Source organism: Aythya ferina (genome assembly GCF_964211825.1).
Source record: "Aythya ferina genome assembly, chromosome: Z".
Classification (NCBI taxonomy): domain Eukaryota; kingdom Metazoa; phylum Chordata; class Aves; order Anseriformes; family Anatidae; genus Aythya; species Aythya ferina.
Genome location: NC_140299.1, coordinates 54285472 through 54313170, shown reverse-complemented (window position 1 = coordinate 54313170; position 27699 = coordinate 54285472). Strand labels below are relative to the sequence as shown.

Sequence of the window (27699 nt, the reverse complement as noted above, 5' to 3'; positions counted from 1 at the left end):
AGAGAGGGACACAAACTCATTTTTCTGGGAAGCAGCTCTAGAGGCACTCGAGTGCAAGCACTGGAAGCGCTGCAGACGTGCTGTCTCGAGTAAGGTACAATCTGGGGATGTGGAAAGCATCTCCCAGACAGCACAGCTCCCCCTCCTTGCAACACACACACAGCTGTGTGCGGGGATTGCTGGCATTTGCTTCTGACCAAGGAAAGGCTCAGAGTGCCTGGGATTGTGAGTCCCAAGCAAAGTAGCAAGCTCCTTTGTTTTTGGATTGACTGACCCAGCACTGAGCTGATTTGGCTCCTGGGGACTGGAGAAGCACACAGGCAGGTGCTCTTCTCTCTCCTGGTAGGAAGCTTTTTGTTTGGTGCCTTTTTACTTGTAATTGCCAAATCCATCAGTCGTTGCAGGCTCTCTCCAAGACTTGGTCCTATTTCACCTTCTGCTCTGGAGGGATAGCCAGCCAGTTTCGACAATGCTCACAGAAAAGTGCTTGGGATTTTTTTATTCTGGACTATGTCTCTGGGCATCCTTGTTCCTGTCTTTCTTTAAAGGTAAGTTCATCTGTGGTTGTCTGTTTTTTGATTTTTTTTTTTTTTTTTTAATAATTTCTTTCATAAACACCAGTCACACTCACCCCAGCTCTTTTTCAGGACTTTTTTCTGCATGTAGTTTAAACTTCATCAGGGTGCAGTACTGAAGTTAGGAAAAGTTTTGTAATAAGTTTGATTAAGTCTGTATATCTTACACTACTGTGCACCTTTTCTTAAGAAAGGAAAAGGTGTGCTTTTTAAATGAAACCTGAGCCATTTTCACTTTCAGAAATTAAATGATTGCATTTGGAGTGGAAAATGTTCTTGCTCTCCTTTATAATTTTATTCTATCAGTGTTTATTTTGGGAATGAGAAGTTATAACTCCAGACTGGACAGGATGGCTGTGAGAACCCTGTAGGTGTGATGCTGAAATTATGTTGTTCTACAAAGAAAATATAACCAGAAGAAAATTAGTAACTGTTTACTTTCTGTGCATTATTTGGTAAGATACGCAGCTGCATAAATGTATGACTTCGCTATTTGTGGTTTAACGTTTTTCTCTTCTACCTTTGAGTTCGTTTAAAAAGAGTCCTTTCGGGCAGTGATGGGTGTAAGTTGGAAATACCTAATAAAAATAATAATGGGTTGCTGTAGTCTAAGCTGTCTAACCTGTGCTCAGGCTATCATCTGAAGTTTTGTCATGTTACAAACAAAAGTAGTATCTGTGTGACTCTTTCTAAGCATAGAGGAATGCAACGCTAATGACAAAGATTTTTTAAATGGGAAGGGAGATTGAAATAGCCATAGTCCTGAAAGATGTTCTGGGTTTTACACAAAACACACTTTTATTGCTCTCTGACAGCTTTTTTGGTGAAACATTCCTGCCTGCAGCAAATACAAATTTTAAAATTGAGCATTGCAGGTGTGCTGGACCGTGTTTTGTTACCCATGGTTTCTACATAGAGAAAGGAGGATTGCCTTTTAAAACAGGGAAGGTAGTCCACATACTTCAGACAGGCAGGTGCACTGGAAAGTTACATATTTGTGTTGTTGCACTGGACTATACAAGTCACCCTAATTCCTCATTAGTTTATCTGAACCCTCAGAACAACCATGCACGTCATTATTACAGCTCCACATTTCAGTTGCCTGATGTAGCAGTGGTATTGCAGAAAATGTTGCCCCCCCCTTGCTTGATTAAGAACCTTGTTGTCTTTGTTGTTAAGACATTTCTGTGCTACTTCAGAGCTGAACTAACATCGAAGTGATGGCTGCTGGTTATTGATATAACTCAGCTTACGTGCAGTCCTATTTCAAACACTTAAAATATGGCCTTTTGAATACTGAGTAATCACTAATTCACCAAGGAGGATGTTCAGTTTCTCTGAGCAGCACACGAAGACTCGAACAGCTTTTATAAATAATTCAGGGGATTTTTTGTTAGGTGCTTTTACCAGAAGTTTACAAGTATATGCTTTTATAGACAACTGCTAATACAGAATAAAATGAACCTGTAATGAAGGTGCTCCCTATTTACCCTCTGCTCTATGGGCATTTATGTATTTTATTTCTAGAAAAGAGAAAATCCACAGAAATTGGACAGTTGGGGCAGAACAGAAGAAAAATCAAGATGCTATTAACATGTTGTCAATAGTGGAGCCTTCTTAGTAGTAAGCTTCAAATGAACTCCCACAAGACTACTCGTGGAATTCACAGCAAGCCTGTCATAACTAACATCACTCGCAGGTAGTGCTGGGTTGTTTCAACAGAATTTGTAGCAGTTCCTCAACTACTGAAAATTCCTGCAGGGCTGATTGACAGGGAAGTGGTTAAAAGGACTAGGAAAACAAAAAACGAACAAACAAACAAAAAACACAAGATTTATTTTATTTCATTTTATTTTCCCCATGAATTTTCATTTCAGCAACCTCATCCCGGCTCTGCTTGTGCTACTGCTGGGAGCTGTGCCCTTCTTCTTAGGTCACTGCATCTGTCCTTCCCAAAGCACCTGGAGCTAGTAATGCTTTCTTGGGATATATGCCTTAGTGAAATTAGGCAAACTCATCATCAGCTTCCTGAAGGAGCATCCAGAGGATGGAAGTCCCTTGTGAGTCCATCAGATTCATAGTAACCTCAAGCAGAGGCATGGCACAGCTGCAAATGACTTTGTAAGGGAGTTCTCCTCCCAAGAAATATACCTCACTGACCATACAGGCACCTAGCCTCCCCAAGGAGCATTACCTTTAGCCCAGTGCTTGGGCACCTGCTGGGTTTGAACAACCCAGGAGTTAGACACACACTTTGCTAAATATTGAGCTGAACAGCTAACCAATGTATTTTAATTACTGTACTTTTATGTCCTTTTTTTTTTTTTTCTTTCTTTTTTTTAAGTGAAGTCATAAAAGTGCCATACACACCACACAGAGCAGAGTCAGACCTCTTAGTTTCTTTGCTCCATGTAGGCTGACATCAGGGCCCTACTCCGGCTGTGTGTTTTGAAAAGCTCAGCCAAGGCAAAGGCAAAGTAAGGATCGAGCTCATACCCTGCAATCCTGTGGGAATGGAGGGCTAAGCTGGGTTGGACAAAACCCATGGCAGAGGATGCTGCAAACAAGACTACCACCTAGAAGATGTAAATGATGAAGTAATTTAACCTGACTTGGCTTACTGAGCTGGTGCAAAAAAAAAAAAAAAAAAAAAAAAAAAAAATCTTTTCTTTGTCTCACAGTACAGAGTTGAATTCTTGTGCTGTACCCCTCTTTTGGTTTCTCATGGCTCTGCTGGTTTAGATGAGCTCTGGTGATCACATCAGAAAACAGCTGGTGATCTCTAGGAGCAAATCCTCACTAGGATACTGGCTTTGGTTCACTTCCATGTAAGCAGGTGCTCTTTCTACAGCAGCAAAATCATTGGCAAGACAGTCTCAAAAGGCCAGATTCTGCTGCCAAGCTACAATTTTGTTAATGTGAACTAGTTAAAATGGAAGTGAAGGGAGTTTAGAGATCTCTGTAGCAGGAGGAATGAAGGATGGTATTTAAATGTCTATATATGAAGTCTAAACTTTGGGCCTCAGTTGCATAGGACTGACGGAACCACAGTGAGCTGTGAATATCAGACTGGTTTAGTCCAAGGAGACATTGCTGAATAGATGCTAGAATTCCTGTGCCTTAACAGAATATAGTGTGTTTTCATGGTAGCTTGGGTAGTCAATGGAAGAGCTTCAACTTTAGATCTCATAATTTCCCTGACTAGAACCAGATATGAAAGTCATATTATTTAGAGCTTTTCATGCTCTTAATTTGAAGTCTGAAGGTCACATTCAGCCCAGTTCCCCACATCTTCTGAGCTGATCTTCTCTTGGTTGCATCATTCCAGCAGCTGGTACAGTGCACAGGAAGGTATCTTCCAAGTCGTCTTTGGGAGAATGGCCAATGGTGCCTCAGGAGCATTCAGCCTTGCTCCAGCACAGGAGGACTTCTGACAACCTCAGAGCAGAAATTCCCATTTCAGGCACAAGATTCAGGTTCTAAAGAGAGCTCCAGACCTTTTTGCTCCCTCTGGTTTGTTCTCCAAAGAGAGGTGGAGGAGAGGATGAGTTAGTGATGGCAGTAACCTATTGGATGTTGTAGGTGGTAATTAAGCAGGGAGAAAGAAAGTTTCTCCAGCTCTAAGAAGTGATCAAAGTAGATCAAAACCTTTGCATCACTCCTGGCATGGCTGTTCAAGGATACCTACTGCCTGCATAATCTAATAAAGGAAGAGAGCAGAGCCACCTTAGACAGGTAGAGCTAGCAGTGGCAATCGGCAGCACCCAAGGGAGTGAGCCAGGTAGGCAGGAGTTTATTGCTGAGCAAATATAGCTTGAAGAAAATGTGTTGCTTATCAAGTACTTTCTGTGTTGAGCAAAGCAGCTGGTAACAAGGCAGAGACCCGAACCAGATGATGTAAGTGGAAATAACAGTCTTTCTGCCTACGGCTCACAATTAAGTCAGTGAATTGCAATAGAAAAATAAGATAATGAGCATGAGTACTTATGCTCATCAAACACAAGATGCAGGTGACCCTGCCCTGCCGTGCTATCTACTGGCCTTTCCCAGCTAAGAGAAACTGTGGTTACCAGAGAACTAAAATGGATGTCTGCAGTACTTACTGACTTCCAGAATTAGATGTCTACAAGCCTTGTTGTCTTCCAGGATGTTGCATGAGGACAGATCAGTTAACAGAAAGCCAAAGTCCCTATTTATCTCTTTGATGTGGCATAGATTTGGACAAAGGACTTATGGGAAAGGTACAGGCTTGAGATCTCATTTCACATTGAGGATAGGGAGGAGTTCATCCTTCCTCCTTCCTTCTTTGAGACACATTAAGCCTTCTGTCTTATGCCACCACTTAGGACAAGAGGGACTGTGTTCCCCTCCCTTTGACCAAAGACAGGGCACCATGATATTCTTATTAGCAGGTGATTTGAAGACCACATAATGGTAGGTGGGAAGTCTGTTGCTGCTTAAACAACCTAAAGCCATAATTTGCAGGTTGGTTTGAGAAAACCACGTCCTGTGTTCCCTTAACTTCAACTGTGATTATGTAAAAAAGAGTGTCTAGGGCACTTTGATCTCCACAATGGCAAGGGAAAAAATATAAGATAATGTAGACTTGTAGATTATAGACTTATAGAATAATTCAGCTGAAATGGACCTCCAAATGTTGCCCAGTCCAATACCCCTTCTCAGAGGAGCTCGATTAAGTTGACCCTAGTGCAGTTAGTCTGGGAAGATCCTCAGGAGTGGTGGTCTCCTTTATGCTGAACATCCTTCAGAGAAAGTAGGCTGCACTGATCTCCTGGAAAAGCCCCAAGATGTGACTTTTGTCTGATTGGTGCTGTGCCTGAGCACCTCTCAGGACTGTCTGACTCCATCACCATCAGCCCTCCCTTGCGAGAGATGAGGCAGCCAGAAGAGCTCCCCTTTGATTTCTCATCACCAAGCCAATTTCACTCCACCTCTCACTAGATGTGCTGTGCTCTAGCAGCCCTTCCTCTCAGGGATACCCACTGGACTCACTCCATAGGGTCAGTGTCCTCAGTTGCTCTAGGGAGGCTTCGTTAGGCACAAAGCTAATTGTGTGTCATGCAGCAGGCCTTGCTGATGCTGAATATATGCTGGCTGTGGAGTAGGATGCTACTTATTGTTTTAATCTCTGAGTCAGTAGGTTTAGGGGGAAAAAAAGCAAATTGTTGTTGTTTTTATATAATGATGTGGAAAATACATTTAACATTTCTTACCCATCCTTCTCTCTTTTTGAAGAACTTTTTTTGCCCTGAGCCTGCAGAGTGGCAGAGCAGGTCAAGACAAATGAAGTATATGCCCTGAATATTGTTCCACTTTAGAAAAGACATCAGCACACTAGCTAGAGAAGGAGCAGCTGCAAGAACAGGAATAGAGAAAAAAAAATAATAATAATAAAAAACATTTGTTATATGGTTTTCTGTTGTCAGTGCTTCAGCTGTCACCCAGGCAGTGACTTTGAATTGTATCCATTCTTGTTTAGGCTTTATCCTCAAGTTATAGAGGAGACCAAGAATTTAGGAGGTCAGAGACTTCACAGGCAACCCTCCATGCTGGAGAGGAAGGATCCCCTCACACATGCATTGCTAAGACAGACATGAATGATATGGGGCAAATTACTGGATGTCTGTTTTTGTAATAATTGTAATGATAATTTGTTACAATGGCTTATTTCCACAGCTGTCAGCTAGAAAGCTAATTAAAAAACACTCTCCAAAGTCAACCTACTTATGGATTCCCAACAAAACAAACGCCTGGTTTGCTCACGGATTCCAGTAAACAGAGATAGTCAAACCACAGAGCTAAAATCATCTCTCAGAGCTACAGATTCACTCCACCTCAGCAGGCACTGGGTTGAAGGAACAGTACATTGAGGTTACCAAGGCTTTAAAATCGGCAGATAAAAACATGTCAAAATCAGGCTCCCATGCCATCGTTGCCTGGGAGTACCTCATTTTCACTGCAGTTCATTTCTCTTAGTCAGGGTTAGTCAGCTGATACAGTTTTGGTTGGCAGAAGGCAGCAATGAAAACAACATATTTCATCTCCCTGTTGATCCCCTAAAAAACAGGACAGGAGAGAAAGACAAAAGCATTTACCATCCCAGAAATGGAGACAGAACAAAGCTAATAACCACACGTGTGCCACTGAGACCTTGTGACATTCAGCGTGTGGAAGAAAACAGCTGTATCCTTCATGATACAGCCTGAGTTCAACCATTTGATATAAGCAAAGGCAAATCTGTGCTGAAATGAGCCAAATCAAAGCACATCTTACAATTTCAAGTGTCCTGGGTCAGATCTCCACAGACCTTTGTTTGATTGGTCACAAGTCTAATTTGCTAAGAATCAGCCATTTCCCTCATCATCTTGAGACGCTCCTAGAAGCAGCTTTTGTCTTCAGTGCAAAATAGATTCAGACTCCCTGCTAGGAATATTCATGCCTGTATTTACAGTTCCCTTTGCCTTTGAAGACCTGGACCACCAAAGACTAAGACTTCTTTCCCTCAGCAAAGCTGCTTGATAGCAGCCTCTTTGGCTGCCAAAACTTCCGAACTATCACCAGCTATCTATCAATGCAGCATCTTTCACATAGATGGGCTGCAAGTTTAGCCTGGCCTAGTGAAACCTGAGCACTGCAGCTTCAAACAGGGGTGATTCTCATCCACAGATGTTTTATGTAAGTTTTGGTTCCCTCGCAGTAACCTATTTTGGATCTTGAGAAGATGTATATTCATATTTCCCGGTTCAGGTGTGCAGCACAGAAAAGGATGAGAAATGAGCAGCTGTTCAAGGTGCTGTCAAAATTCCCAGCAGGGAAGCTCACACCCCCTTCATGGGGCCCTGACACCCACCATTTCTTGCCATCCACCATTTGAGTTTCTAACACAGAATCCTTGCAACTTTCTCTACATTCCCAGGTCCATGTTGACTGCCCTTGCCCATGCCTTGCAGGCAGTGCAGCCCTCCCACTTTGCTCCAAGGCCACAGCAGAGTCTTGAACAATGCAGGACGAAGGCAGAAGAAGCCATCACTGAATTTGGCTTTTGAATCCTCAGTGCCTTTGCTGGTTATAATTGCTGTGCAAGTACGGTTTACAGGCTGGAAGGGCAAAAGTTCATCATTTGTTGCTCAGATCTGGGAAAACCTAGGTGGACAGGCAGGCGTAATATGATTTCAGAAAAGGAAACAAATAGGTAAATCTGCTGGGGGCTGAGGAGATGATAGGAAGAGATTTTTTTATCTCTCTCTATATAAACCCATTGTAGATAATAATAGTGGTGGCGGCCGGAATGACATATACAGTTTATTGTGCAAACCAGTTGTTCAGTCTCCACTTTCTACCCTGAAAATATCACAATATAAATAGAAAAAAAATAGAAATAAAAATAAAAATAAAAAAATCCAGGATCAGCAGGACCCTGGAAGAAGAAGAGGAAAATAGTTGATCTCCCAGGATGATAAAAAGTTCCCAAGATGTGAAGAAAGCAAAGATGAAAATCAGACATCGCTCTCCCAGGTGCTCTTGCTTAGTCACAAACTTGCCTCTGCTAGGCAGAGAAAGCTGTTCTTTTTTTCACAGCTCAGGGGTGATGGAGGGACCTTGCCTCAAAACAACTGCCTTGATGTGATGTTGCTGAAGCTACACTGGCAGTCGAACTGCTCTGGATGACGCAGAGGACAGGTCAGAGTGAAAATGTTGCACACAACCATCTTGTTGTGGAAATGAAGCACGATGCAGTGTGACCAAACATGTCGCAGAGGTTATGGTCAGTAGCAATGGTATTTCGTGGGCTTGAGTGGGCTCCTTTTTAGAGACATCTGTGAATGTGGTGCAGATCACCATGGCTGCCTAATTAGCAGCACTCGATTAGTGAGGTTCATAGTGCTCTTTTGATGAGGGCTTTCCCTTCATTTACTGGCTTGGGTACTGAACTGTGTAGAGGTGAAAGGATGTGGAAGGATGCTGCTCTGCGAGCCGGTGTGAGTGGCGAATTCAGCAGCCTGCTCCAGCATGCTGATGGCCGTGTCACCAGTGCCTCACTTTTACCGTGTGATTTTATTTGTTTCCACTGGTGTCCATCACTGCTCGTCCCCAGTGATCTCTGGAAGGCCAGCAGGAGTCACCTCTGCACAACCACAGCTCCCTGTAATATGTCTTGGCAAGGAGAGTCCCAGTCTTCACCCCTGCTCCGACTCCCTCCTCCTGCGCTCCTCCACCTCTATGATTGCATTAACTACACTTATGTTGCATGGAGATGATGTAAACTAGCATAATACAAAAAAAAATACAGTTTTTTTTTTCCCCTTTGTTTTTTTTTTTTTTTTTTTTTTTTCTCCTAACTGCCATGAATTTGAGAGGTATCCCACTGTTAATATCCTAATGCATGTCTCTTCACCTTACACACATATCTCAGCCTTTAAAACATCTGCACCAAGCCATCAGGACCACTGAAAAAAAAAAATAATCCTGTCCTTTCATTATATAATGGCCTATATACTCTTTTTAGCATGTTGTCATGTGCCTAAAGTCTTTGAGTTGAAACCTTTCCTCACATACCCTTTAATACCCATCTCTGCTGGGAGCTCTTTATCTGGTATAAAAGAGCAGAGATGACCAATATCAGGAAGATTAGGTCCTTTTTTTTTTTTTTTTTTTTTTTTTTTTTTTTTTGAGTAGGTAAAGCAGGCATTTCTCACATTCCTCTGGGTAACTAATGAGTTTTGAGTGTAAGATGCAAAAACAATCTGCGTAGTGAGAGCTGAAGATAAGAGTCAAATATTACCCAGAAGGAAAGCAGATTAAAAAGAGATTTTAAATGACAGACGTATTCAAATACACAGTACTCACACACACACAAATACACAGGCTTGAGGCAGCTGATATGATTCCATTGTCTTGTATGTGAGTACTCTTCCCCGAAGGTGCGATGGTGTGCATTTTAAACCAAAGGGCAAAGAAAGAAATAATGCCTTTGCAGACACAGACAAAAGTGAAAATGCTGCACATAAGAACAAAAGCGGATGGGACACATCTGTGTCTCTGGGGATTAAGTGACATATGGCAGTGGCATGCTTTACATTCTCAGAAATCTGCAAAATATACAAAATTAGGCAGATGCTTTTTTATAGCTACCAAAGCAGTAGAACATACCACATTTTAGCAAGTGCTGTTGTCATTCCAATTATTTATTTCAGTTACGTTGCATGTGAAACAACTTGTTTTTTCTCTGATATTACTTCTGTTACTTGTCCCACAATTCATAATCGTGTACGGTATGCATCTGCCTGTGATCATTATATTTGTGTTCACTCAGAGATAGCTAAAACCCCTGTAACCCTGCAATGATAAACTAAAGAGAAAATAACTAGTAGAATATAAGGTACTCCAGAACAGTTTGCAGGTTGTTAGGAAAGTACGTGAAAGTTCTGGGAGTTAGGTTTGCTGCACAAATGTTTTCCTAATGTCTTTTGCTGTGTAAATGTTTCAGTCACACCGAGATTGTAGGCAATTGTGATATAATGAAATGTAAGAATACCTATCAGTATAATGACACTGATTTTCAAAAAAGAGCAGAACTCCACGCAATTTCTTTTGCAAAATAGTACAAACCAAACCAAACAAACATAAACACCCAAAAAAGAAACAAGGAATGGGGGGGAAAAAAACAAAAAACAAAAAACAAACAAACAAAAAAAAAACCCCCCCAAAAAAAAACAACACACCACAGTATACAAAGAAACAAAGAGGAAAAAAAAGGCAAAAATTCGGGTTAAATACCTGCAGAAAGTGCAAGGAGATTGAATAAACACCACAACCACAATATTGTTGCAGTTTTGGACGCTTTCTGAAAGTAGCAGGGAACAAAACACGTGAAAGAAATAAAGTGATGAATGAGAAATATGCTGTTGACAATATGCTGTTGACTTTAACCTACTGTGCTGTTTGTATGCAAATAGTTCTATGAACTGTTTTTGAAGAAGGAAGAAAAAAAGGCATGTTTTAATTCAGAGGCATATTAGCATGCGTATGTGTCAAGAAAAGTGATGGAAAAATATTTCCGTATAGGAAAAATACGACATTTGAACTGAAATTATTTAGGTACAAATAACTACTATAAACTTCTATGAATAAAGTAATAGCTTGTGTGTAAGACTCATGCCTGTGCCAAAAGAAATTAGCAACAACTAGAAAGCATTCAGCTAGAAGCTGGCACAATATAGACAAAAAAAGTCAAGAGATTATCAAAATAAATCCAGGGAACAACATTAAAAATAGGAAGAGTGATCACTAAACACGAAAAATATGTCTCAGACCAGCTTTGAAAATCTCCATTAGTCCACTTACTCTCTTGTTTATATTTACGATTTAATATTTATTCTTTACTGTACATAGCAAGCCAACCTATCACCCACACTGGGGTTGCTTGGTCAAGAAGCTGGCCCCTTTTGGAGCAAACCTGGGAAGCTGGCAAGGCTGGGCTCTTGCCTTGGAGCTCAGGGAGCTCTGCATGCAAAGCAGAGCAGTGGGATCTATCAGCCAAGATATGACAGCACTACTCTTAGGAAAGGAAGGAGCATCTGGCCTTCCTGGGGATAGCATATGGACAGTCTGGCCAGAGATAGCTGCAATTTTGACAGCCATACTTACCAGACAACACTGAACAGCCTCCAGACCCAACAAATTCTTAACCAGATCTGAACCCAAACCCACAGAAGGTGCAAGGAGAATTACGGTGACACGCTGGGGGACTTCAGGCTGCCACTCAAGCACAGAAGAGGCAAGTCAAGCCCAGAGGAACCCAGACAGACAGAAAGTAGAAGAGGTCTGTGGTCAGCCCACAGCCACATGTCAGGACACACATCTCTGTTTCTTCAGCAGGCCAAGCAAAACATGAAAGGAGGAAACCAGTGCAATGCCACAAACCACATGCAGCACACAGGTCAGGGGAAATGGCTTCACTAGTTTTAGTCAGGTTTATGTCTTTTTCTTTCTTTCTTTATTTTTAAATATATTTTTCCTCTCTTTGCAGTGGTTTGGGGTTGTTTAAACATTTATCATTAGTTTTGCAGCATGCACAGATATCTGAGTCGCAGTAAGATCAGCACGTCTGAAGTCACCATCACACACGCATGCCTACTGAGGCAGCTCTCTTTGCCATCATTGGCAAGACACGAGGAGTTCATTCTGAGCTTGAGCTTAAGCATGCAGAGTTGCTGGCTTGGAGCTGACATCATCCAGCACCAGCTTGATCTAATTTAATTGCAACGTCTCAGAGAATTCAAAACCCTTTATATATGATACCTTACAGTCAGTATGAGACACCATCTGTGCTAGCCCCATCAAACATGCCTCTCCCCCTGTAGCTGTTAAGCCACGTGTTATCCAAATACCTGGATGTTCTTGCTTCTAGATTTGCCCTGAAGAGATCTCTGCTGTTTAGCTACTAAAGCTCTGCAGATGTTTATTTGATATCCAATTATCCCACGTTTCACCCTTAGTGTCTCTGCCTAGCCTATCTGGGGCATTACAACATGTCTGCACTTAACAATGATGAAATCTTACACACAGACTCTGTGTGTGCAAAGAAAGACAGAGCCCAGACTGTGAAATAACACCAAGGCGTCTTGCTTTATCTCCAGCAGAAATAATTCAAGGCGAGCATGTTGTAAGGGAATGAAGGAGGAGAATGGCAGCTGTTCAGAGGCATTTCAGAAATGAGCCCATAGGGAGGCTTCCATCTTCTGTTTCCTTGGTACAGGCTCTTCCTTCACATCACAGGACCCACTGATCCAGCAGAGAGGACACCATACCTCCACGGGGGCTTTACCCGATCTCTTGGTAATGCATTACAAGAGACCTATATATTCTCACACCTCCTGCTGGAGGAGATGGTAGCATACTGTAATAGAGAAATAGTTCCTGGGCAAGTTACCTTGCAGTGCAGTTCTCAGCAACTCCGTCCTAGAAAGAAAGATGCAGTCCCATTATAACATGTATTCCCAAGAGGTTTGGTTGCAGTTTATAGATCATGTTGATCAATCAGTGGGTATCACAATAAGGGCTTTTTGCAGACTTCTTTCCACATGCAGCTGTATAGGAGGAGATTCAGAGAGGTACTGAAGAGATGAATATAGTCCATGAATACCCCTGCTATCCATAAAGCTTTTCAGAAAACCATAAAGGGACTCTATCTCTTCCATGGGTTAATTGTCTTCTGCTTTTCCAGATGCAAACAAACAAACAAACAAACAAAAACAAACAAACAAACAAACAAAAAAACCACAACAGTTTAGAGAACCAATTTAGGTTACTCAGAGAGTAAAACTTAGGCAATAACAATCTCCAAAACTCTGCCTACCTCAAACATTGCATTTCACTTCACAACCCCAAACCCATGCTTTTTGGTTTAAGCATATTTTGAAGAGAGACATCCAGCATATTTTGAAGACAGATATTCAGCAGTCCTGATTAGGATACTGAGGCGTAGTAGCTTTTGTTCTAGAGGCTTACTACATTCCATACTGAAAATCATGTTCCCTTACCCTTGCCCTAAGCCTTCCTCTTCCCTTTCCCTGATTCCCTTTTCTTTACTTCTGCCCATCAGGTAGCCACTGGTAAGACCCCACCTCAATCTTCTTTTCTCTGGGCTGAACAGAAGAATACTCTCTCAGCTTTTCCTCATTGGAGAGGCGTTCCAGTCTTTTCATCACCTTTATGGCCTGTTGGTGGACTTGTTCTAGTAAGCCCATGTCTCCTTTGTCCTGGGGAGGCCAGAACCAGAACCACCACTCCAGGTTTGTCTCACCGGTGCTGAATAGAGAGTAAGAATAACCTCCTCTGACCTGCTGGTGAGGCTTTGCTTGATGCAGCTCAGGGTGCTGGTGGCCTTCTTCACTGCAAGGGTGGATTTCTGGCTCATCTGGGTCACTTGGTGTCCACAAAGCCCCCCAAGGCTTTTCTGCCAACCTGCTCTCCAGCCAGTGGGCTTCCAGCCTGAGGTTGTTCATCTGCAGATGCAGAACTTTGCATCTCCTTTAACTGAACTTCATGAAGTCTCTGAAGTTTCTGTCAGCCAATTCTCCAATCTGTCCCTGTGAAAGGCAGCACAAATATGTGGTGCATCAGCTATTCTGTTTTGTGTCACCTGGAAACTTGCTGAGTGTGCAGACATTAACATAAACAATGTTAATTAGCTAGTATCCCTAGCATCCACCCCTGGGGTACTCCGATGCTGACTGGCCTTCAGCTGGACCTCATGTTGCTGATTACAGCCCTCTGAACCTGACAGTCCACCTCACCGTTCACTTATCTAGCATCTGATTGTCTCTGAGGATGTTGTGAGAAATAGTGCCAGAAGCCTTGCTGAACTCAAGATAAACATCATCCACTGGGCATGCTTCCCTCAAATTTTAGTGAAGACAGTGTGTTTTGCTACTACTTCAGAGATAATTGAGCAGCACAGGGGACACTGGCTGAGGCAGTGTGACACACGAATCTCTCTTTTATTTAAAGATGCTGCATCTAGCAAGCATCTTCCTTAATGACCATTGCTTGTACTTTCCCTGTAACATATGTGTATGGCATTGCTTTTGGGAGACTGACCTGGTAAGCTGAAGTTTTGACGCTCAGCTTCCAGCCTAGTTTAAAAGATGAAACTTTGTATTAGGGACCAGTGAGCTCACAGTGACACTGCTTTTGGTGAGATTTCTGCAGCTGAGGGGTAGGCAATGGTAAAGCTTATTCTACCATTATTCCTGAGAGATGCAGATTTCCCCATCTCCAGCAAACACTCCATTTAGCACTCAGAGTTGTAGTGTCACAATGCATTAGCACAAGCATCAGAGGGGAAAAAAGCAGCAATCTCTCTGGAGTAGGAAACATTAAGTATTTGAAAATTACAATTTAAAGAAAAAGCCTATGAAAACACAACCCTGACTTCTCAGCCTACTCAGTTTCTTCTCCAAAATACAGCAGAGAGACAGTGGTTTGATTAGATGTACCAGGTCTTTGTGATACCGATAGCTGCCAAGGCTACATGCCAGGAGAACCCAGAAGCTCTGCTGCTTCTGAATCTGTGTAATTTTGTAAACACAACCAGGCAGCACACAAACGTGGCTACTCTTGTTGACTCAGCAGGCTAAGTATAGATCAGCGAAGGTTATGTTAACAACTTTGGATACAAGAGGTTGCAAAGCAATAGGACCCCATTGCAGAGGGGAAAGTTGAAGACAGGGTGGAAAACCAGGTACAAAAAGTGCACTGGTGGGTTAATTGAGCTGATGGTGCAAAGACATTTTCATGGAGCGCACTGCAAAGGGTTGTGCTGAGATTTCTCCAATCCAGGCCTCCCTCAGTGAGCTGTTTTAATGCACCATGACAGTGACGGTACCGGGGCACTCCTGCAGCCCAGCCAACTTCCCAAGCCTGGTGAAGGGCACTTCTCTGCTGCAAAAAGCTGAGGTAGACAGTTTAAAAGGGATGTTAAAGGCAAAAATTACATAATGCCTCTCAGAATGAGGGCAATAGTGCTGGCAGTCATTCCTTCCCTAAAGCACAGGGACAGGAGAGGGGAGCAGGGGGAGTGTGTTAGGTGAGTCAAAGGACAGCAGATTTGCTCAAAACACAGAGCCTCTTTGCATAGGATGATGTCTTGTGGTTTTCACTGGTTTCTTTCCCATGGAAGAATCTTAAAAGGTAATTGGAGCCTGCTGAGGCACTGGAAATTAATATATTAAGAGGACCTTAATCACTGCCTTGCAAGGAAGCTTGCTTAAGCTGCTGAAGTGAGAAACTGTGGCCAGAGCTTGTCAATGCAGATGGTAATGCAGTGTCCAGTGTGTCAGCAAGGGCTACTGGAGCAGCCCTACAGCATCGGCTTCCCTGGGCCCCCATGAACATGCTATGTATTATTCAAGAGAAGAGAGGGTCCATGAAGATGATGCATCAGTGTAACTCACCAAAATAAACAAAAACCCTCTTTCTCCTTGTTCACGAGGCACTGCCATACTGGTAAGCCACAAAACTCCCCTCAGTATCAGGAAAATGGGAACAAATCTGAATTAAACATATTTTTTAACTGAGCAACATCATCAGCTTTAAAAGGCATGGCTGCTGTGTTGGAGATACCTGTTCCAGGCTTGCAGGGCTTGCTGAGCACAGCAAAATGTTGGGGAAAGAAGAATTAGTTGTTAGAGTTTGCCTGGACTGTCAAAAAGGTGTTCATCACAGCCACTGTGAGAGGATTCCTGGTCTCAGTGTGAAGACCTCTGCTCAAGAGTTGAAAAGAGTCACAGTGTATTAAAAATGCCTCAGCCCCAAGTGTGTAGATTCACTGCCAGAGGTTGCATTTCTACAGTGTAAGGGATGTACAGTCGAGCAGACAGGACTGGTTTGGCCTGAGAGAACCTGCAGCCCATGGCCCACACTCTGTTTGATGATCTCTGAGTTGAGCTCAGGCTGCCACCAGGCAGAGCACCAAAACCTGCATGGTCCTATGGGACCCAAGCTCCTGGAAAGCAAACCCCAGTGAGCTGCTGGTGTTTCCACAGGAAGAAACTGGAGCAATCACTGCTACACGGCCTCATCCATGCTTGCTATGGCCTGAAAACACTGCAACACCAGGTACATGACCATGCTCCATGCCCATCACAAAAGCAGGGTGACAGGACTCAGAAGAATGGTGCAATTTAAGCACAGACTGAAATCCCACTAGTCTCTCACAGGCTTTTTTTGTCTGCATGACAGCGGCTGTGTTGAGACCATTCCCACAGGAAACCCAGTTAAGCATCTAACAGCATGAGCTCAATACCACTGTTACACATACCTGCCGCACATTCTGGCCTCCAAACCACTGCCTCATTTGGTGCCAGCAAAGTGTGCTGCCATCTGAAGGAAAAATGTCAACCCAAAGCCTGTAGAGGCTTCCACACAAAACCAAAGAGGGTATTTAGAAGGCTTTTTCCTGCTTCCTGAGCACACTCATAGAAGGGCTGATACATCAGCCCTGAGTTACAAGCATACCTGTTATATATGCTGAGTAAACATGCTGTTTGTCCAGGTAATACCAGCACTGGCACACAGCAGCCCATCTCTATAAAATAAGCACAAGCAAATGAAAGTGCTCTCACTGCCTTCCAGCAAGCTGTCAGGCAGTTCTGGAGTCCTGATCATCATCAGGAGGGGGCCAAGCAGTGGGGGACTTTTACTCTGAGTCCAAAAGGATGTTTGGTAGTTTTTGAGTGTTAGTAACCAGTTAAAGTGTTAATAGTTTTTGTTGTTGTTGTTGTTGTAGTTGTTGTTGTTTCTTTGTTTTCTGTTTTCTTTTTATTTTCTTTTTATTTTCTTTTTATTTAGGAGCTCACCAGTCACCTATGTAGAAAAACCGTGTCTGTCACACCTACGCACAGAGTTTGGGGGAAGTTAGTTTTTGGAAAACAGCTTTCAAATTACCAACATATTAAGAGGGATTTTTCAGCTAAATAGCCAAGCGATGGGGACAATGGGACCAGCCTCAGTGACAGCTGCCTTCTTTCTTTTCCCCTAGTCTCTCTGCAGGGTGAAAGCCAGAGGCGCTTGTACAGAGAGCTGCTGAGAAACTACAATCGTCTTGAGCGACCGGTCATGAACGACTCCCAGCCCCTTGTAGTCGAGCTTCAGCTTTCTTTGCTGCAGATAATTGACGTGGTAAGTCACTGGCTGCTCCGTTCTCCATGGCACCCATCCAGCATAACTAATCTTATCTCTCATGTAGGTACTACACATTTCCTCTTAATCAGGCTATCAGAGATGAAAGCGTACTGTCTTTGGCTCAGCACCCTCAAAAAATTGTTGGAGTACATGCTTTTACACTTTAAAAGAGTGAATATCATCCTAGAATCACAGTCATCTCTGATACAACATGAGCTGCAAGACTATGCAGTTTTTCCATTTGTTTTAGACAGAGAAAATAATTCTGTTTTAAACAGAAAAAATAATTAAATAGTTCAGAAGCCATGTGTCACTACAAATTATTAATGACATCTTCTTCTCAGCACCATGCAGGATGCAATAACTGAAGACAATGTGAAGCATTAGGAGCTAGCATCACTGCATTTACACTTTTTCTTTAGACATTATAATGGTGTCGACCTCTTCTCCAACCACATCTTTAGCAGACAGTTGAAAGAGCCTGTCTTGCGACTAGGTTAGGAATACATAAAAATAATAAAATACATAAAAACTTGGAGGCATAGCCCTCTAATTGTCTTTACCAATCTCTCTGAAACATACTTTTCCAGAACTGGAGATTTGAGCCATGGAAAAATTTTAATATAATAATCTAAACCCGAATCTCTTTTTCACCCCAACGATGATTCTCTACAGTAAGCCATGCTGTATGGGGAGAATTTCCTTCATGTGCATGGAAAAACAAAACAAAACAAAACAAAAAACAGACAACAAAGAATTTTTGACCACCATCACTTAGGCCAGTGCAACAAACAGCTGAATACATCAGTGCTTCTCCCTTCATCCTGCCATTTCCATAAGCAGTAGTATGGGCTGGTTTCCCACATGCGGTCATTGTTGTGGAGAGAATGAGGAGGAGAGGGAGAAACTTGCAAATATTGGTGCAATTGCAGAGCAATTTGACAGAGGTCTCAAATATTTAAAATTCTTACAGTACCCATAATTTTTATGGAAATGCATGGTGCACCACGTGCCCCTTCTGAAGGGACAAGCGAGCCCCTGGAGGCCTAGCCCCCCAGCACAGTGCAGCACCAGCGGCAGGACCAGCCAGTTGTGGTTCCCCCGGGGGCAGGCAGCAGCCACTCAGGCAGGATAAGCAGCTTTCTCCTTTGACACATTAGTGACTGCACTGAGCTGGAAGAGAGAGGAGATCAGTACCCTTAGCTGAAGTCACTCGTTCACAGCAGGGGCTCACAGTCCTCTTCATGAACGAAAGAGCAGAGAAATCCTCCAGCTACTTTCAAGTAAATTTCAGCGAGCAATTCCAGGTTTAGCAGAGGAATCTTAGCTCCAAAGATCTTGCTTCAAACCTTCCTTTTCCGCTGGTATTTCATGCAGTAATTTGAAGGTTGAGGGTAGAAGAGAGGACTTTTTAGCCTTCCGGCTGTGACTGTACATTTTCAAAGTCACTCAGTCAGGAGGAGGGAAGAGTTACATAAAACCTTTTTTCAGCTGGGTTTCACATTTGCATGTGAAATATATCCTTTCAGCAGACCTTTCTTTAAGTGCTCTGTCTACCTTATGTGTATGTCCATTGCAACACATTTAATTCCTCTTTCTTTTGGGTTTTCAGCAATAAGAAAGAGGTCGTTTAAATGGTCATGCCTACATAGAATCACAGCTTTGCTTCCCTCTGCCTCAGCACACACTACAGATGCTAGAAGCTAAGCTCAGAGCATTATTGACTTATCCCGGGCTCATGGTATTGCAACCTTTGATTATGGTGTTTTTAAAAAAATATCTGTACTAACCTGAAATGTATATCTTACACAATGTAAAATAGGTGCCTGTCTCCTCCAGGGAAGAACAGAAAATCAAGTCTAAACTCAAAAAAAAAAAAAAAAATCTAAATTAATCTTCTGCAGCCAGGCTTCTAATAGCAGCATTGATGACAATTTGCTACACAGAGAGGAAAGACAGCTCTGAGATCCCTATAGTTTGCCAAATAATAATGACTTAAAGTATCACCTCCTCTTCTCTCATCCATTCAAAGAAAACTTTATAGCATGACTTCCATAGACTGTATTTTCTGTAGCCACCAACTTTTGTTTGCCTTTATTTTGTTTATTTTTTTTTTTAGCACTCAAAGCCCAAAGCCAGCTGCCATACTCAAAGCCTTGAAGAACATGTTCTTTGTTTTTCACAGTTGTACAAATAGACAACAAATAGACCAGTAGACAAATGCATGATGTGAAGAACAGCTTATCATTAGCATTAGGATTTTTCCAAAATGGTCTTAATTCACATCTACAGCCGAGACAGACCTCTCACACCCAGGAAACAAAGGAGTAGGAAGGGGACCTGTTTAGCATCAGGACTTAGTTTAGATTGCCATGTCCTAAACATGTGAGGACAACATCTTGGGGTCACTTTTTTCCTGGGGCCTGTCCCCCACCCTTCCCTGGAGGAAGTGGACACTTCCCTGGCACAGCCAGTGGGGATTTGGGTGCTGAACTTCCCCAGGAGCACAGGGAGCACTGACACACCCTGACAGCTCAACAAGCATACAGCATAGCCAAGAGTACCTGTAGTGAGATTCCTCTTTTTAATTTGCCTGAAAGCCCAGCTTGTTAGTCAGGCTAGACAAATTAAAAAATAAGGCATTTTTCACAGCAAGGAAGTGCAGGCATTTTCCCTTTGGCTCACTGTGATGGTAGCCTGCTAAGTAGAAAATATTTGTCATCATGAATGGTGATTTTGATTGCTCCTGCTGGCATCTGCAGGAGACCTTATCTGAGGGGGTCTACATCCTTTATGATGAAGAAATGGTGAGACATTTTTAAAAAATACAGTATTTTTTTAAGCTTTCCTTCTGTTAGTGATGCTATTTATCGTTATCTTTGGGTCAGTGCATCAATGCCACTGCAACAATAGACACTGCTTTTGGTGCAAGAAAAGCTTGTTTGATTAGCTTTCTAGGCCACGTTTCTCCAAACTGCAAGTTTAGATGTATAAAGAGAAAAAGAAACCAGCCAGACAAATAATAGAAGTGTATCATGACTAAAACTGCAGCAATTCTCACAGATTTAATAAAAAAAATATTTAAAGAGCCACATTCTACGAAGAGTGCTGCAAGGTGGCACAAAGCTGCAGAGGTAATAAATGACTCAAAAGTCCTTTCTAAAAGCAAACACAGCTCTGAGGTTTCCAGTAAGTGCATTGTTTCCTTTCAGAGGCTACACAACGCCAAGCACACTCATTAGCCTCATGCAAGAAAGGGGGAGGGCCTGTCCATCACTCTGACATTGTCGTCTTCTGCAGAGCCACCCTGAAGGTCTGGTTGTTGATCCAGAAAACCATGCCAGGAGTAGCAAGGTTGCCCAAGTTTGTAGCACCACACTCTTGTTAGTGCTTCAGTGGCAACAGCCCCCCTGTTTCAGAGGAAATGCAATAAGAAAAATTATAAGAAAAAGGGATGGCAAACCCCCAATAGGAAGGCATAAAAATATTAAAACAAAACCAATCTTGCCACCCAAGAGCAACTTGGCACTTCTGGAAGTGAAAAAATCCATCATTTTGCTGTAGCTATAAACCCCAAACAAATATTATATATGGAAAATTTACTGTACGCTGTTTTGATTTGATTGAACAGCGTGTAGAGTGATTGTCCATTCCACAGATTGCAGGATCATCCCAAACCGGATCATATGCTTGCAAACAGTCCCACTTAAACCGCAGATTTAGGTGCTTCTCGAAGCTCTGGATTGGTGTGCAAAGTAGCAAGACAAGGTCACAGACAAGTTTAATGGAGCAATAAAGAGCCAATATGCAGTTTGTCTCTTGAAAACTGGAACTGTGCATATTGTGCTTTTCCGGGCAGGGAAATTATGGTGAAAATATGCGCATGCTTTCCCTGAGTACTCAGATGCAGTTATTACTGCTATAAGCAGCGTGCTAGCTTGGCAACACAGAAGTTTTAACTTTATCTACCAGAAACTCATCAGAATTCCAGATTCAAGCTTTAGTTCATGTCATTTTTCCTCTAAATCGGATTGCAGCCCCGAAAAGTGTTTTTTTTTTTTTTTTTTTTTTTGTTTGTTTGTTTGTTTTTTTTTTGTTTGTTTTTTTTTTTTTTTTTTTTTTTTTTTTTTAAGGAAGTGTTTGGTGAGATAACAATTTTTCCTTGCAGGCAGCTTTTATAGTAGGGATATCCTCATCTGCCAGCTCAGTTCCTGGGTGATCTGCTCCTCAGTTAGCAGGGCCCTTGAATTCAGCCAACAAGAGCTGGTATAGAAAAAGCATTTTGCTGGCTCTTACTCCATTTGCCTAAAAATTGCCGAAGCACAAGGTTGCCTGTAAGTAGACTGTGCCACAAGGTGAAGGTAAAGGGCAGGAGGAAGGTGATGAAGGCCAGCTGTGTGGCACCTGCCATCTGATGCAGACTTCCTAGTGTCAGTGTACTTGCAAAATCTCTGTCAGATCTGAACATCTTTAGCAGTCATCTCCTTGTTTTCAAGTGCTTCATAAGCTGTAAACTCAGATGATTTATGAAACAAGCTCTGCTTTCTAATCTGAAAATGTGTTTATTCCTTCCAGAAAACGTTAATATGGTGAAGGTACTGCTTTCCCCTTTTGCAAAGCTGGCTAAGGACAAGAGGTGCTGGTGGTACTGGTGCTGGTGGCGGTGCTGGTGGTGGTGCTGGTCCTGCCAGAGGTGCTGAGGAGGGTGGCAGCCAGGCACACTGGTTTTGCAAGTGAACCAAACAATCAGAAAATTCAAATATTGTCTTTCTAGCTCTAATTCTCCTCTCCATTCCTAAATTGACTTTACAGTGGCTAAGTCATCCCCTCCCACCCTACATCCTGACACTGCCACGTGTCCAAATATCTGCACAGCAAACCTGGGTCAATTCACAAATGATTCAAGGAAATAAATATAAATACGTCAAACACATAAGCACCCATTCACATATTATTCCCAATATAGCATCAGTATTCACTGATTAAACTATTCATAGATTAAACCGTAATCCTGATAGTACATCCTGTACAAATCTTTTCAGAGTAGATAACTTAAAAAGTGTAAGCTTGACCACTCAAGACTGAAACACAGAGCATATAAAAGAAAGAGATACCATAAGGAAATATTTATTAAGCAGACATTCTGTATTTTATTTATTCACAAAACATTGACAAAAGGTAGGAAGAAAAACTCTTTCAGCCCTTCAGTTCTTCTGCATTTATATATCCTTTTTTGTTTTTGTTACTGTTCCCTATTCAAGCCTTTGCATTTATAGATGTAGAGCTTAGGGATATGGTTTAGTGGGGACTGTTAGTGTTAGGTCAGAGGTTGGACTCGATGATCTTGAGGTCTCTTCCAACCTAGAAATTCTGTGATTCTGTGATTATTTATCAGCAGGCTTCCAACATAGTCGTTGTGAGATACATCTGCTCTGTTTCTCCTTCTACAGCCCTACTTTCCAAAACCCCATCTCCTTCCTGAAAGGTTTTTCTCCACCAGAAACTGTATTCTCATCTTGCAACAGCAAATTCATGGAGACCAGTGCAGTGAGACTGATTCAGAACTGTGTAACTGAGAAGCAAATCAGACTGGACATCATTATAAAAGCTGAAAATCAGTAATTAGTGATCATGAAAAGTATTCATTAAAATTCCAAGCAGAAAATTATGGAACGGTTGATAGACCAATAGATTCATTAAAGTTAAATCCCAACAACTCTCTCCTGGTCATAAAGCTCACTTACTGTGACCAATTTTGAACTCTGGGAAGAAAAATTAAATAAATTGGCCTCTTCATTAGTGTGGTTGAAGCTTCAACAGTGGGAATGCCAGGGCTAATTGAGTCATGAATTAGTAGTTTGGCTTCCTCTTAAGTGTCAGGCATTATCAAAATGTCAGTCTTACTAAGCCAATTAAACATGCAACACTTGAGTTTGCTAGCACAATGAAGTTGGGCATCATGGGAATTATGGCTTCCTGGCTGATACATCTTTGCCCACACACTTACATTAACCATTGTCATGAAGTCTTAATTACCCGCCTCTTAACCTAAAACCTAAAGCTTTTCTTCACCGGCTTCTGCCTGGCTCAGGGTAAGGAGTGGATGGGGTTCACCTAGTAAGCACCAATCCAACAGCTTGTTTGCTCTGTTATTTGGCATGGGTCTCCAAGCTGTGCTTGGTGGCTGTGGTTCTAACAAGAAATACACTGATTTTCCTTTTTTTTTAGTTCACAATAACTACCCAGTCTTCTGTCTATGTGGCAAAAAGGCCTGTACTATCCCATTTGAAGAAGGGGAATTTAGATTCTGAACCCATGGATAGTCCCTAATCTTGTGTAACTAATTTGAGGCACCTAGGATTTTTAAGAGTCCCTAGCACTTATTACTTCAGCTAGACAAGGTACAAAGGAGCAAAAATTATTTAAGGTGAGATCTGCCTGATTATCACTCAAGAGCCTGGTAGCAGTGACAGGGAAAGAAACTTGTCCTTTGGAGAAGCACTCACCTGCTTGAAATGCATGACACTTTCCACATCCCCCTCCAGTAAAGGCAGTAGAGTCCCCACAAACCAGACTTCTGGCCATTGCCCAGGGGAAAATGTGGAAAATGGCATGAGACAGGAGTACTGCAAATGGTCATGTTTCTAAATCCACAAGCTGCAATAAAGCATTTAAACCAAAGCTGTCAGTGTGTCCTTGTCCATTTCTTAGTTTGTCAGTGTTTAGAAGATTTATATCTTAGTGCTGCTGTATTCTCTGAGTGTACCTCCTGAGAGTGACTTCAGTTCTTAAGTAAAATCCTCTTCCCCCATTTCCCATCCCTCACAAAAGACTCTAAGTGCTTGCTTGTGTTTCAGAACAGACTCATGTCCTGTCATGGTAGCATGTAGATACAGGAGGAAATGCAGAGGCACCCTTGCAGGTGTCCTGGGAGTGAGACTTTGGTGAGTGCTTGGGGTTGGCCTGTTTGTGACCTTTCTCTGCCCCTCTCCCACTGCTTTTCCTGTGATTTCAAATGCTGAAAAAGGCAATGAATAATGAATGCGCTGGAATAACATTATTTTTTGTCGAGTCCTGTTTATCAGAACACCTGCCAACTGTGCACAAAACACACAGAGGGCTATTTCGGGATAAGGAGCCCACCCTGGAGAATACACAAACCACCTACATGCTCCATGTGGATGGCTTGGTATTTCAGCGGAGGGCTGGCTGATTTTAGGCTGTGACATAACATCCTTTCCCTCAGGAACTGGGCAGGCATGTCAGTTCATCCAAGCAGTCATCAGAGAGCAGCCCTGTGCTGGAAAGCCATGTGAGGCCTGTTGTCCCAGCTCCTGGGGCTGCCCAGGGAAATGTATGTGAAGTGGCAGGACAAAGCAGGCACCCTCACTCCTCCCAGCACCCTGCCACAGTGTGGGGATGGGGTCCCTTGAATGTGCAGGTCTCTGCTGAAGGGATTGAGTCTAAATAGCCATCAAACCAGCTCTAGAGTCTCTAATGTGGCACTCTTTCCAGCAGTCCAAGTCTTCAGGCTCTGGTGAGTGGCTGCATTTTAGCAAAAATTTGAAGAGTTTCAGCAGTAATGCACCTACAGCCACAGTCTGTAGTTGAATGCCATGCACTATGAAAGGTGTGAGACTAAGTCTGCATCCCATGGATGTTAAAGAAAACACCTTTAACGTAGGAGTAAAGGCCTGAGGTGGTAAAATGAGACAAGCAAGAGGGAGAGGATATTCATCTATGAGCTCTTAACTATATCTTGGCTTGACAAACTTTACCATGTCTCCATCCTGATGTGCACAGAAATGCTTAGCAGACATCAGTAGATGTTTGGTCCTCTTTGTTGTTCCAGTGTATATTGGTGTCCCTCATCATCCCTTCCTCTTGGCCCCAGGCCATCTCCCCAGTTCCCATTTCCTCCTGAAAGTGCCTTCTTGAAAGTACGGAGATGAAGTACTTAAACATCAGTTATCTTCTCAATTTTGACGTTTCTATGGCAACGTTCATTCCAACATTTTAAACGCTCTTTCAGAAGGCAAATTGTAGATGTACAAGTACTTATGGTTAACAAACACTGGAAAAAAGTATAAAGGCTGTCCAGCTATGCTTAATGACTGTTGCCAGGGCAACCCAGGCTTTCCCCAAGCCGTCTGGTTTTGTGGGGCTTCATTCATACAGTGCATTAAAGCTGTTTTACTTAATCATTGCAAGGTAGCGGGTAGAAGGGTGTTTCAGCAGTGGAAAGGACTGCCTGCTGCAGACATAGACGGAGCCTAAGAGCATTTGAAAGCCTTTCCATTTCCTTTTGATTCTCTTGAAAAATCCAGTGTGGAGAATGATGCCTCTGCTAACAAAGCTGAGTCTCAAGGTCAATGGTGTTCTCTCTTGGCCATACCCCTCCTACACATTCAGGCATGAAAGCAGCATAAAAAAAAAAGAAAAGAAATCAACCAAAGTAGCCCCATATGGCCTTTAGTCACTGCTGAGAGTTACCTGTGCAATTTAGGACTTTTTAGCTTTGTATCTTGTGATAAATCAATGGCAGAATTAACTCCCTCTGCAAAAGTACAAAGATTAATGAGGTCAGTCAGTCACCAGGTAGCAAATGCCTTGTTAGAGAGATGACACATCACCATAGGATGTGGCTACTAAACCAGGAAGACCTTTGCATTTGTTCTTCCATGACCCAGATAATTGTGTGGCATAGTTTGCCTGGCAAGGGAGAGTCTACTGATAGGCATTGGTGCAAAAGAAAGGCATATTGTGAGCTTTGAGTTGGCAGTGGGGAAAAATAAATAATAAAAATAAAACTCACATATGTCCTAGCACATGCACTGGAGGAAACATCCATGGGTCAAAGGCTAAAGGAATAATCAGATGTCCAAGAGAGAGGATTAACTGGGGTGAGTCTGAAGATAGAAAGGGGAGAATGTGACCCAGATAAAGAAAGAAAGGATTTAGAGGGCAACTGTTGCACTGGCTACTGACCACAGAAATAGCTTTCCCAGCATTTTTAAATAACCAGAAGCAAACCGATTTGTTTGAGCTGAACATTTTCAGCCCGGGGGAACAGCCTGAGGAATGTTGAAAAAGCATCTCTGGGGGCTTGTCTTCTCCATTCTCACCTGGGATTTTGGCTAGGCTGCTTTGGTTGCTTTGCTGTAGGGAGAGCTGAGAGAGTGAAAAGCAGAGGGAAGGTCATCCCCAGGGCTGACAGTGCTAAGTGAGGAATAGACCTTGCAAATTGACCAAAAAAAAAAAAAAACAGAAGTGCTGGGTTATTCAAGTTTTCTCCTATCTTTCCAGAGCTCTGGAAAGGTCAGAAAACCAGTCCACTCCAAAGGCTATTTAGTCCACTATTTCCTTACAGGTTACAAAGCTACACAGCCCAGTAAAACAACAAACTTTCAAAGATGGAAAGCTCCATAAACATCTCAGGCCTTAAAAGCCCCTTGCACAAACATGGTATGATAGACTCAGACTTCCAGACTTCTACCACCCTCACCTCCTGGGCAGCCTCAGGATGCACTCTTGGAAGGCCTGGCTCCTCAGGGTCCTTCTGAGGAGGGGCCTTCTGAGGGATGCCATCCAAAGGGACCTGAGGCTGGAGAAGTGGGCCCATGTGAACCTAATGAGGTTCAACAAGTCCAAGTGCAAGGTGCTGCACCCAGGTCAGGGCAATCCCAGACATGAGGACAGACTGGGAGAAGAATTCATTGAGAGCAGCCCTGCCGAGAAGGATTTGGGGGTGCTGGTGGATGAGAAGCTCAACCTGAGCCAGCAGTGTGTGTTTCCAGCCCAGAAGGTCAACTGAGGCCTGGGCTGCATCAACAGAGGGGTGGCCAGCAGGGGAGGAAGGGGATTGTGCCCCTCTGCTTCCCCAGAACAGCCTTTTATTTTTTCTTCCCAAACTCAGATCCTTGTTTAGGAAACTTTCTGTTCCATCCTGTGATAAGAAGGACCCGTCAGGTTGCATCTTTTGATCAGTGCTGAATACGGAAATAGCATTTGCTGTCTATAAAGCCTTTGAAAGCTCGGCAGCCTGGAGGCGAGGATGAGAATAGACAGACTCTGAATGGCCATGAAAAGAGCCTGAAGTGACATTTTTTCCCCCAAGGCTAAAAGAGTCATAAGCAGCCCAAAGCTCTGGTTAGACTTTGTGCTCTTTCTGACTGTGCTTATCAAAAAGCAAGGCAGGAAGACCATGCAGGGTGTGCTTATGTTCCAGGTGAATGTGTGACAACTCGAATAGAAAAGTCCAACCTTGACTGCAAAACAAAACTGAGGAGCAGAACAAACACAGTGAACACTGTGGCCTTGTGACAAGAAGTCAAATTGTACCCAAGGTAATGTGTTTAGTGCTACATGAAATATCCACATGCTGTGCGGTGGCTGATGAATTTTTTGAAGACAAAGC

At 42.8% G+C, this 27699-nt stretch overlaps 1 protein-coding gene across 1 annotated transcript in view; it reads left to right on the top strand.

Moving 5' to 3' along the window:
- Positions 1-207: 207 nt before the first annotated feature.
- LOC311427800 (neuronal acetylcholine receptor subunit alpha-7-like) overlaps positions 208-27699 on the top strand; it is a 58460-nt gene continuing 30968 nt past the window's right edge. Inside the window, exons 1-2 of the mRNA XM_084505372.1 lie at positions 208-548; positions 17140-17279. Coding sequence (XP_084361498.1) covers positions 470-548; positions 17140-17279 — 219 coding nt within the window. The 5' untranslated portion in view covers positions 208-469. The remainder of the gene's footprint in view (positions 549-17139; positions 17280-27699) is intronic.